The 10,951-nt window shown below is 38.4% G+C and overlaps 1 protein-coding gene across 1 annotated transcript in view; it reads left to right on the forward strand.

Moving 5' to 3' along the window:
- Nucleotides 1–10,684, forward strand: part of LOC105444087 (NXPE family member 3-like) — a 31,127-nt gene extending 20,443 nt beyond the window's left edge. Inside the window, exons 2-6 of the mRNA XM_030975909.1 lie at nt 2,448–2,754; nt 4,186–4,327; nt 5,509–5,772; nt 8,565–8,617; nt 9,847–10,684. Coding sequence (XP_030831769.1) covers nt 2,448–2,754; nt 4,186–4,327; nt 5,509–5,772; nt 8,565–8,617; nt 9,847–10,667 — 1,587 coding nt within the window. The 3' untranslated portion in view covers nt 10,668–10,684. The remainder of the gene's footprint in view (nt 1–2,447; nt 2,755–4,185; nt 4,328–5,508; nt 5,773–8,564; nt 8,618–9,846) is intronic.
- The last annotated feature ends 267 nt before the right edge of the window (nt 10,685–10,951 follow it).

The raw sequence follows: 10,951 nt of genomic DNA on the forward strand, positions 1-10,951 counted from the left end.
GCGATTGATTGCTCTGCGAATCTCATCATTCATCCACCCCATTCACAGTGGCCTCAAACACCGCGACAGCAGCGGGACTGTCCCGCTGCTGTCGCGGTGTTGTCTTCAGTGTGAAGGCTCGGACCCGTTATAAACTATCGCGGGATAACACCGCCTCGCGATAACGCCGCGACAAACTATCGCTAGGTTCGCCTAGCTACAGCAGCGGGACAGTCCCGCTGCTGTCTCGGTGTTTACTCAGTGTGAAGGCTCTCCGCTATAACACCGCGACAAACACGTGTGATTTGTTTACTTACCTATCACTGACCTCTTTTCTCCAGCAATGGGGAACATAAAGTGAAATAGAAATAAAGTAACCAGTGGATTCAAATTGATTTTATTATTATGTAGATATTATAATTATCCAAATAAAAATATTTCACACTTCAAAAAATTAAAATATTCTGACTGGAAGCAATAAAAATGCTAGTTTTTTAAAAAGTAATATGATCGAGGATACAAAAAGCAACTTGACATGTTTACCTTTTGCAAGCTTGCCTCATCGTTTTTCCGTGCCGTGCGTGTTTGTTACGGAGGTAATAAAAATCACCCGCTGCAGCGTGAATGGGTACATGATATTTATCCCGCTGCTGCAGCGGGATAACTTTTCTACTGTGAATGCATTTGTAGCGGTGTTATGGCGGTGTCGCCGCTCCGCTACAACGCCGCTACAAATTTCAAAACCACTGTGAATGGGGTAATGTGCTCATCATCTAACCTTTGTTTGACAGTAACAAGTTCAAAATATTGTCTGAACTTGGTGTTGATTAGGTCATTGAACTCTGAAGCCATGTCATTAGCATCAAAGTCCCCGATAATAGAACAGTCCATCTGCTGTACCCATTGCCCGAAAGCCCTGACAGAGGAGTCACGAAAGGGGCGATAGGATGTTCTGGTAGATTTCCTGGGAGGCGGCAGGATCGAGACAAGGCATGACGGTAACAACATTGTGATCGCTAGAAGCAATTGGCGTCGAAATCTGAGGATTACAGAAGTCCTCATTAAGGTCAGTCAGAATCTTGTCCAGGATAGCCGTTTCACGAGTAGGCTCCTTGACTATCTGAGACAACGAGGTATGTCTTTCAATCTCATCGGTTTCTAGGTCATTGAAATCGCCAATGATAATTAATGAAGCGTTGGTACGATGGAGATTTAAAAGGTGCTGTATTTCAAAGCCCAAAATACTTTCTGTGTTGGTCTTGATATTCATTGTACATGAAACTAGTATTTTACCATATTAAAGTGTTTTATAGACTTTGTTTGTTTAAATGCTTGACAATCACAATTATTTATTTTTTGTATGGAATTTTTTTTTTTTTTTTAATGGGGGAGAAAAAAAAAGAGAAAAAAATCCGCCCGCCCGCCCCTACTCCAGAAAAGCAATCGAGGACAACCAAACAATTTTTTTTTGGCCTAATCTAGAACTTCCCTCGAAACAAATGGGCTTGAAAATGGCTTTTAGTGGGAGAATATAGACCATTAGTTGTCGAATCAACTACAGCTGTTAAAGCTCATTTTATGTTACATGTATTTCCAATGAAAAAAAGATGTCAGACTCAATAGTGTCTGAAAGTGAAGTCTAGAAGTTAAACGGGTTTCCTTGCATAATTTGAATACTAGGACACTACTCATATTTAAATTTCACAGATAGGACATACATGAAATATTCGTAATTCCTACAAAGTTCTACAGAATTAGATGATGGCTGCAAAAGGGACAAAGTATCTTTAAAAGATAAAAATCAGGTTAGATAGACATTTGAAACGGGGAAATGCCTGAGGACTATAACGGCGCAAAGAACACTCAACATAATGAGACCAACAATGTTAGTACAGTGGAACCTCTTTATAACGAGGTCCTAGGGACAATGTAAATAAGCTTGTCATAACAGATACCTTGCTATATCAGAGCTCTTTATAATGAGGTTCCACTGTACTGCTCTTCATGAAACCCTCAATAAAGTTTTTAGAAAGCTCGCAAGACAAACGAGTTGGTTTCATGGGCTGTCAGGACATTGGTCTCTTGTAAATTGTATATCGCATTGAATATTAGACACAAAAAACTGTGTATATTATAAATAAACAGGTATAAAAGTTCCCTTTCTTCTTCTTTTCCCTTTCTTTTTCCTCTTTTCTTTCGATGCAAAAGTATCAAACAAATTGAATTTGTGTCAAGCAGTATAAGCAACAATATCATGTTTAAACTTGAAGAAAAGAAAAAAACGTCCTGGTTGTTGATGTTCGGCGGGCGTTTGGAGTTGGATGGGTAACTTATTGTACATGATTCGTAGATCAATTTTTCTTAACCAAACAATAGTCGGCAACCACCGAGGATCAGTCGGCATGCACTCAGTCAGTCCATAGATATAGATATATGATCTATTATTCAATCATTTTGTTCTTCCGTAGGAGATCTCACGAACTAACTTGATCACGTTCTCTAAACATGAGAGACCACGTCGTAGCATAGCTCCAATGCACCTGGTATCAAGCTGTGGACCAACGCATCCAAATCGTACGACCGTTTCTCTCTTATCAATTGTTCGTGGATCCGAGACAATTCCATGGTCACCTACGACTGAAGATGCAACGGGACTGACAGTTGTGGTAGGGGACATACTGAAGTTTAGTTTAGAGGCTCGAGATGCCATGGGACGGCTAAAGATACTCGGTGGAGACTACTGGTTTGCCATCATGGAGGATCCAAATAAAAACGGTACATTAGCATGTGATCAGTAGCTAGCATTTATTTTTACCTTTAAAAAAAAAAAAATACTGCATGATCAGAATATGTCATTTTAAAAGAAATTTCAGTTATTCTTAAAGGCTTATTATTTAATAGAAAGGGAAATGATATAGTATGAGGTTTAGAAAGCACATAAAGGAAACGCTCCAGACACAGATAACATATGGGACACACAAGCGTGTTTAGTTTGTGTTTCAACTAAATTTGATCCAGCAATATTTGAAAAAAGATGGCATTTTTAGAGGAATTCTTTTGGAAAGACATTGCTAACCGTTTACTGGTACAAATGAGAATGACCAGAATGAGAAAACTCTCAATTTTGTTTACGTTTACGAGAATGCAATGTTTTCAAAGTGAATCAGGCCATAAACTACACTGAAGTGTCGTTTCTTTCTCAAATCTTCCCTTGTAGGCTGACCTTTTGTAAGATAGTGGCTTGAGGAATTGTGATAAATTGTCCTATCTATATTAAAGTAGCCTTTCTATAAAGAAATTGTAACTATATATCAATGGAAAGCTTAAGACCTCAGGACTCGGAAAAGATTAGCTTAGATTAAATGGATACTTTATTAAGTCGTAAAAACAAAAACAAAAACAGATTTTTCATCATTCATTTTCTCTTCCAAATAAAACAAATAAAACGCCCAAAATAATGTGACGTAGGCGATTGTAGCATGTCCCTAAATCATAAACAAATGTGTGGATCCTGGAAAAGATTGGAACAGACTTGACCATCGGAAGGGGAATCATGGAAAGAAAACTAAATTATTTTGGGCACATTGTTAGGAGATCTGGAGGTGTTGAGACGCAAATACTGCAAGGAGCAGTCGAAGGAAAACGGGGTACAGGTCGTACACCAATATCTTGGACTGATGATATCAAGAAAGTGTCTGGACAAGGAATGAAAGGTGCAACACAAAATAATGGCAGATGAAAGAGTTGCATGGCGTGCTCTCGTGAAGACCACAGCAGCGCTTTACAGCGCCACCTGAAGTTGATAATGATGAATATTTTGCTTTATACTTCTCTCACATTAACGTTGCCGAGGAATCGTGTGGATGAATATGCAAGAATACAATGAATCTTTCAGAATAACGTAAGTTATTTCTTGGGGTGTGCTGATCTGATTTCAATAGTTTCAGCTACCTTGACAAACTCTACACCTTTTACCCTGCCTGTCTCGGTTCCCCGAGTTGACTTGGATTTTCCCATAGTTCGGTCCGTAATATATCCGGCCCGATATCCAGCCCGCAATTTACTCAGATCGGCAGGTCTTCCAAGCTACACCATATTTATACTACATGTACATCTCTGAACGTTTGACATTCACTCCTTTCCTGACGTACGGCTATTTTTGTTTGTCTTTCGTCATCTTAACTAATCTTTCTCTTTTGTTTCCAGCATCTACTGTTGGGCGAATAGTTGACCATGAGAATGGTCTATACACCTTACTCTTTGTTGCTGGGTGGAGGGGGATGATTAGACTACGTATCACACTTGTACATCCCGCTGAATTAGCCAAGTGGATCAGAACTGAATACCTGTAAGTCCTTCCCTAAAGGGAACATCACGTCAAACAATAAGTGTAGTTATGCCCTATCGATCTAAAATATTGCTTAAAGGCATCGTTTAACAATGTTTCCAGTTCTAAAAATATGAGATGCATAGCCCTACGTGTTATTAGTGTCTGCGATATGGTGTAATATTGAAGCCCTAAAAATTTATCATGAAGTGCCTCAAAAAAGTAAAAATCTTTGAGTTACCGAATTTTACCATACTCATTTTCCCCCATAGATTGTAGTATTATTTTTAAAAACCGTTAAGTAAACGGTTTTTGAAATTTCGAAATCATAAATATTTTGTTGATCAGACAGGCGATCGGCTTAATCACAATTATATTTGATAAATTACACATATTTGGAACGCTTAGATCCTCTTCTTTCATTTGAGGCAACTCATAATAATATATATTTCACGCATGAGTGATTAAAATCAATTCGAAGAGAGGAAAACAAAAAGTCATTTTTCGGACGATATCTGAATTTCTAACAGAAAATCACATTTCGAGAAAGTTGAGTTTCTGCCCTTCATGACACCTCAATCAGAAAAAATGAGCTAGGAATAACAAAGTTCTGTTTGTTTAAAGTAGTGCTTGCATTTCCATAATTTGATTAAACGAATTCGTTTTCACTGGCTGCCTTCCGTATCAACAAACGACGTTAACAAAAGACTTAACTCCGTTTCGTTGACAATCAGCCGTAGACGAAAGACTTCATACATGGCTGATTGTCAACGAAACGGAGTTAAGACTTTTGTCAATTCTGCTTTTTGCTACGGCAGGCAGCCAGTTAAAACGAATTTGTTTGCTAAAATTATGAAAATGTAAGGGCTACTTTAAACAAACAGAACTTTGTCATTCCTTGCTCATTTTTCCTGATTGAGGTGTCATAGGAAAGGGCAGAAACCCAACTTTCTAGAAATGTTATTTTCTCTTTGAAACTCAGACACCGCCCGTCAAACGACTTTTCAAATTGATTTTAATCACTCATGCGTGAAATATGCATCCTAATGAGTTGCATCAAATGAAACAAGAGGATCTAAGCTTTCCAAATATGTGTAATTTATCAATTATAATTGTAATTAAGTTATGATAAAACATCGATAATTCTCGGTTTCGTTTTATTTGGGACGCACTGTATGATACATTTAATAATTGTATAACAGCCATAGCATGAGAGCTCCCAGCTGGTCAGGACTTTTCAAATTTGGAGAGCACGAAGAACGATCACCGTGTTCCCTCAGCCTCGACGCCGTTTGGAGTGAGAAGTGTGTAGCCAAGCCTAAAGCTCTGCAGTACGCCATCATAGTATGCAATCCACCGAAGACCCTTCCATGCGATTCACTAGTGAGCCTTAATGGAAATCGAGCTCTCTACGAACAAGACTTCAAGACACGTTTACCATCAGACCGCAAGAAATATCTTGAGAGGTATGCTGATATTGATATCTAGCCATAATAATAATATTCAGGGGTGGGTGCATAGTAAACTTCTTTTGTTCAGATATGTTTAGAAATTTGAATTACCATCATAATAATTGCCTTCATAATCATGGAAGTTGTTGCTGATTCTATGGATCATACTACGTATTGAGCTCTACCTCATCGTTGACACTGTACGAGTCCAATCCTACCCACCCCATCCCCAAACAAATGGGAACAGAATAGAGAACAGGAAGAGAATGCGCTGTACCATTATTTTAAAGTTTGGAGAAAAAATGCAAAGTAATCTCGATAAGAATGTTATTATGATAATTATCACTGTTTATATCCCTCTATGAATATTCACGAGTTTTCTAAACACATAATTGGTCAATTGGTGGTCACGTGATAAATTATAATTTCACTATGAAAAAGAAATCTTTGCCAGAGCCGCGCTCCGAATAGTTTTCACTTATTATTCCTGGGCAGAACTGCGCATGCTGTCTTACAGCTTTTTCACACACAGCTAAAATTCTATAAACATGATCAGTTTAAAGGGCTTTAAACTAATCAGCTGTACATACGATTCACACACAGAAATTTCGATGCGATCGTTAATCGTTTCGTGATTAACTACTGCTCTTAAAATGCGCAGTAGTGACATTGCGCATTGAAGGTCATGTCATATCAAACAAAGCGCAAGCTCCATCTAGTTGAAACACGTTTAACCGTTCACACACCAAATGTCAAGCTCTCTAGATACAAACTTCGTATCTGCAGCCTGCTTTGTTTATACGATGTTCGGATAGATACGAAGTCGCAATTCATACGCGCCCCTCAAAGCAGGCTTCAATGCGCAATGGCACTACTGCGCATTTTAAGAGCAGTAGTTAATCACTTAACGACTAACGATCGCACCGAAATTTCTGTGTGTGAATGATGTCGTATGTAAAGCTGATTAGTTTAAAGCGCTTTAAACTAATCAGCTTTAAAGGATTTTACTTGTGTGTCAAAAGGCTGAGGGGCGTATGAATCGCGAACATCATATAAACGACGTTCACACAGGAATTTTTTTAAAAGCTGTTTAAAACTGTTCAGTTAAACAGCTTTAAACTAATCAGCTGTAGATACGATGAATTTTAGCTGTGTGTGAAAGGCTGCCTCAAAGCAGGCTGCAGATACGAAGTTTGTATCTAGAGAGATTGACATTTGGTGTGTGAACGGTTAAACGTGTTTAAACTGGATGGAGCGTGCGCTTTGTGTCAAATTCGAACGCACAGGCGAACAGTTGAGCGAGTCCTTACAAGCATTTACAGCTGATTTTCTTTAAGGCGATCCATAAAAAATAAGGTATTTTCATCATTTGCAAGGTAAGAGATCATACAATCAGTTGGCACCACGTCATACCTACAATTCAGAGGATATCTGCTCTCAAAATGAAGATTTCCAATTATTTCCAAACCCTTGTTGGTATTTGGTAAGTCAATAATTTTTCGGAACGGATGCAAATGACTGCAAAATTTGCCTCTTTTGTCAATATGCTTATAATGTCATACCCAATTCCGAGGAAAATTCCGTCACTGAGTACGTTTAAATTTTGCTTTCTATTGGTGATATCAGATTTGCGAAAGCTTACCGATTTTTAGAGATGGCAAACTTAGGTCACGCACAAACTATGGTCACACCAGGGAGGTGTTTTAACTCTCATATCCCTGGTCACACCATCATACGGACTGCTCTTAACACTGCCGCCTGCGGTATCGGCGCAAGTCACCGGTACTTTAGACCGCGCTGTATAGCGCTCGATCCAGATCAGCTGGTAGCTAATCGGTTCGGATCGTACAAAAGGGATATAAAATAATTATATTAAAGGTAAAGACCAGTATTGGAAACGCCCTAATTTAAAAAAAATGAAATGGAAGCTCTTATTACCAATCATGTGAAAGAATATTGTATGACTACATGATGATAACAATTTTGCCGGGAAACCGCCTACTAAGTTGGTAAATTAGTTGATCTATTGGTATGTGAGAGATAAACGCACGTGTCGCGCACGTGTGCGTAGTCCCATACATATATTTATGTGTACAGTGCTTGTAACTTTACCAAGACTGGGCCAAATTTCTTATCATTTTGATGATTCCAGAACCTTGAACTACACACCAATACTTATATGCTAGATGATCAACCTTTTCCGATCGATTCCACAACGTTTCTTTCACAATGCAATCGCATGACCATAACCGGTCTTTATCTTTAAGCATTTAGTTCGTAAGAATATCTTCGGAGGGTCTGGCAAAAGTTACTATTTTTCCTCGGGGCTTTGCCCCTCGGAAAATATAGTACTATGCCAGCCTTCCTCCTCAGATCAATAATGTCCACAATTCTTTCTCACAGCTTGGTATATTTGTATATTATACGAGCAGCTAGGTTATAACTTTAAAAGATGACTATGTATTACGTCTCCCCAACATATTTTAAATAAATGCTTTTCTACCCGATTTGATAGATGTTCTGAACGTTTGGTTAACGTTCTAAGTGTTAGACTGTAATTGCTTCCCTGGCAGGCATGGAATTTTCTGTAAGTGCTTGTGTAAAAGTATAATGTATTACAGTTAGGTCTGGGTACAATTCAAGCGGGTATCCGAGTAAACGGAGCACTGAAAATAGAATCCTTTTACTGATCAGAGTGACATATAAAAGTTTATGGATCGCTTAAGGATCCGTTTTATTTGATGGAAAAATGGATGTGAAATTAGTATCTGAGTAATTTTTTTTTTTCAACTGCTGTTTCGTTACAGACCATATTATTATACAGCCATCACAAATGTTCCAAGTGATATTTTTGTTACTGGTGAGATTTCTTTCATTATTATTATTATTATCATCATTATCACTATTATATTTGTAGTATTCATTAGGCAAAGACAAAACCGACAGAACAATAAACACAGAGCAGCAGTAAGGTTGGAAAAGAGTCTCATGGATACCGGGAAAAGAAAAATATTACATAAATTGCTACAACCCGAAGGTCTTCTTTTCCAATCCATGTGTCTTTTCATGAATAAATAGCAAAGAATAGCAAGATACAACGAATAATGAATTGCAAGTACAAGAGAAAAGAAACTATTTTAGTATTAGTTACTGTTTCAATGATTTTTCTTCTTTTGATATTCATTTTGCAATACCTTTGACTAGTTTAATATGTAATCTAAAATTAATATATTTGTATAAAATAATGTACATGTATTAGTAAATAATTACAAAGAAGGAATATAAATAGTTGTTGAGTTTTTTAAACGCTAAAATCATCGTTCACTATGCTCCCTCGCAATGTTGCGTCAGGTTTTATTCTTATTTTTGTGCCAAAATATATGAAACATGGAAGGTGTTTTGAAAGGGTTCAACATCTGAAGAAAGATCTGAAAGAAATCTTCATTGTCGGGAAAATTATATATTCGTTGACGATATTTCCCCGCATATTTCATCAGATTTTGCGCCCTATAACAAGGAATAAGGGAATAAAATTTTCTTATCATTGTTAACAATTCAAAACTCTACCGTTTGATTGCTGCGGATACTAGCAAATTTTCATATGGGTAGAATGCATAAAAAAATTGCTCGTAATATTATGTAACTAACTTTGCCCTGAGTAAATAATCCCAAGATACGCTACTGGTTTTTGCAACATTTTACCCTGCCTTTAGGACTTCACCAGAAATATTCCATTAATTATTTTGGCAATAAGGCAGTTAGAAATGAAAAAGGCAATATCATTTATGTCGTAGGTCTCATATTACCGAACTTATCAAAGGGAACCATGCAACTGAGTTCGAATTAGGACAAAATGTCATTTTAGGGGAAATATTACAAACATTTATGGCCATGGCCGTAGCCAGAGTTTGATGTTTTTTTTTTTTTGGGGGGGGGGCACATGTAATTGATCGACGTCCTGGGGAGGGGTCTAAACAAGTTCGACCCACCCCCCCCCCCCCCCGTGGCTACGGGTCTGTTTATGGCACTCATATACATTTTGTATTATTTAATGTTTTCTCCAATCTCGACGTTTTTATTTAAACAAAGCGGATGACTCAAAGAGACAACACCTTCTATCCGATGGCTCGTCTTATCTACCGCACTGTGAACCAGGAATGGACACGCCTTTGACAGAAGGATACTGGTGGAACAAGACTTGGTTCTCATTAACTTGTGGTCCTCGTGTCCCTTTGAACAAGGCCAATGTACATCAATGTCTTCACGATACCAACATCTACTTCACCGGTGATTCGACCACAAGGCAATGGTTTGCCGCCATCACCGAGGCCCTAGGGTTAGGACAACCGGAGGATCATAAGATGAGTTTCCTGCTGCAGAGACGTGACAAGGCAGCAAATCTTAACCTTACTTTTATCTTCCATCCTCTTACGACCCATTCCCAGCCTATCTTTGTCAATCTCTCGACGGTCAAGTTTGAGGCTGATGTTATCCTCGAGTTGCCACGTCATACTTGTAGGAATGTTGTCGTGTTCAGTCCATGGGCACACTTCTCTATCTGGCAGTGGGAGGCGTACACAGACCGGTTGAAGGGCATCAGGGCAGCCATTTTGGTTGCCAAGCAGCGATGTCCAGATCTAATATTTGTTTATAAAAGTCCACATCCCTTAGACAAGTCATCGGGGTTCCCTGCGCGAGACGTCGTCTTCAATGAGATGAGATCTCTTGTCAGGGATGTTTTTAAAGGTCTTGGCTTAATGTTCGTTGATATATGGGATATGAACCTAGGAAGTCCATGGCCTATTGCATTGCATATGCCCGAAGACGTCATTAATCAGGAAGTTTCTGTATTGTTGTCTTACTTGTGTCCGTTGCTACAGAGCAGGGACAAGAAAAAAACAACGGTATAGAGATAAACAGTACTCATCTCCCATTAGAGGGTGATGTGAAGGAAAAAAAAATTGAAAATCGTCTCAACGTGATTGTTAAGGCCTATGCTTCTATCTTTAAGGCGCTTGACCAATGCTTTCAATGTGCAAATCCCTTTTTCTTTTCCTCTGCCTTAGTCCCTCCTTTTCTCTCTCTTTTGTTTCATGTCATCGTAATACCTCAATCAGCCTGTGTCATGATGCTATATATATATAAGCTACTTTTGTTGGTTCAAGCAATCTATCTTCAAAACTTAAAAAATGAA

This window comes from Strongylocentrotus purpuratus, unplaced genomic scaffold (assembly GCF_000002235.5).
Source record: "Strongylocentrotus purpuratus isolate Spur 01 unplaced genomic scaffold, Spur_5.0 spur5_scaffold_8, whole genome shotgun sequence".
NCBI lineage: Eukaryota > Metazoa > Echinodermata > Echinoidea > Camarodonta > Strongylocentrotidae > Strongylocentrotus > Strongylocentrotus purpuratus.